At 60.2% G+C, this 1,567-nt stretch overlaps 1 protein-coding gene across 1 annotated transcript; it reads right to left on the bottom strand.

Annotated features, from left to right (window-relative positions):
- Positions 1 to 4: 4 nt before the first annotated feature.
- Positions 5 to 1,564, bottom strand: LOC110390679 (serine-rich adhesin for platelets-like; the record flags this gene model as incomplete). The annotated part of the gene is made up of 1 exon (XM_021382088.1): positions 5 to 1,564. A coding segment is annotated over one exon (1,560 nt), but the record flags the coding sequence as incomplete, so codon positions are not given.
- Positions 1,565 to 1,567: the final 3 nt, after the last annotated feature.

Raw genomic sequence — 1,567 nt, 5'->3', positions numbered from 1 at the left:
CTGAGGTGGTGGCAGGGGAGGTGGAGGTGACACTGGTGGAGGTGACACTGGTGGGGGTGACACCCGTGGAGGTGACATCTATGGAGGTGACACTGGTGGAGGTTCCCTCAGTAGAAGAGGAGACAGCGGAGGTCCCTGCTGAGGTGGTGGCAGGAGCAGTGGAGGTGACATCAGTGGGGGTGACATCGGAGGAGGTGACACTGATGGGGGTGACACCGGTGGAGGTGACACTGGTGGAGGTGCCCTCAGTAGTAGAGAAGACAGAGGAGGTCCCTCCTGAGGTGGTGGCAGGAGCAGTGGAGGTGACATCAGAGAAAGTGACATAGGTGGAGGTGACACTGATGGAGGTGCCACCGGTGGAGGTGACACTGGTGGAGGTGACAGCAGTGGTGGTTCCCTCAGTAGTAGAGGAGACAGCAGAGGTCCCTGCTGAGGTGGTGGCAGGGGCGGTGGAGGTGACATCGGTGGAGGTGACACCAGTGGGGGTGACACTGGTGGAGGTGACACCGGTGGAGGTGACACCGGTGGAGGAGACACCCGTGGTGGTTCCAGAAGTGGCAGAAGAGCCAGTGGGGGTCAGTCCGGTGGCGGCGTCAGATGTGGAGGAGGGGACAGCGGTGGTGGTGTCACCAGAAGAGGGGACACTGATGAAGGTGACACTGGTGGAGGTGTCATAATTGGAGGTGACATCTATGGAGGTGACACTGGTGGAGGTGACACTGGTGGAGGTTCCCTCAGTAGTAGAGGAGACAGTGGAGGTCCCTCCTGAGCTGGTGGCAGGAGCAGTGGAGGTGACACTGGTGGAGGTGACACCAGTGGGGGTGACATCTGTGGTGGTGACAGCGGTGGAGGTGACACTGGTGGAGGTGACATCATTGGAGGTGACATCTATGGAGGTGACACTGGTGGAGGTTCCCTCAGTAGTAGAGGAGACAGTGGAGGTCCCTGCTGAGGTGGTGGCAGGAGCAGTGGAGGTGACACCGGTGGAGGTGACAGGAGCAGCTGAGGACGACGAGGTCTCCACGGAGGCGGTGGGGGACACGTGCGTGGTGGTGACACCGGTGGAGGTGACACTGGTGGAGGTTCCCTCAGTAGTAGAGGAGACAGTGGAGGTCACTTCTGAGGTGGTGGCAGGAGCAGTGGAGGTGACACTGGTGGAGGTGACAGCAGTGGAGGTGACATCTGTGGAGGGGACACTGGTGGAGGTGACAGTAGTGGTGGTTAACTCAGTAGAAGAGGAGACAGTGGAGGTCCCTGCTGAGCTGGTGGCAGGAGCAGTGGAGGTGACATCTGTGGTGGTGACACTGATGGAGGTGACAGCGGTGGAGGTGACACCGGTGGAGGTGACACCAGTGGAGGTGACACTGGTGGAGGTTCCCTCAGTAGAAGAGGAGACAGAGGAGGTCCCTGCTGAGGTGGTGGCAGGAGCAGAGGAGGTGACATCTGTGGTGGTGACAGCGGTGGAGGTGACACTAGTGGAGGTGAAACCGGTGGAAGTGACACTGGTGGTGGTGCCACCAGTGGAGGTGACACTGGTGGAGGTTCCCTCAGTAGTAGAGGAGACAGC

Source organism: Numida meleagris, unplaced genomic scaffold (assembly GCF_002078875.1).
Source record: "Numida meleagris isolate 19003 breed g44 Domestic line unplaced genomic scaffold, NumMel1.0 unplaced_Scaffold1774, whole genome shotgun sequence".
NCBI classification, from domain to species: Eukaryota; Metazoa; Chordata; class Aves; order Galliformes; family Numididae; genus Numida; species Numida meleagris.
Note: the sequence above shows the minus strand (reverse complement) of the source record. Positions and strands in the feature narration are given on the sequence as shown.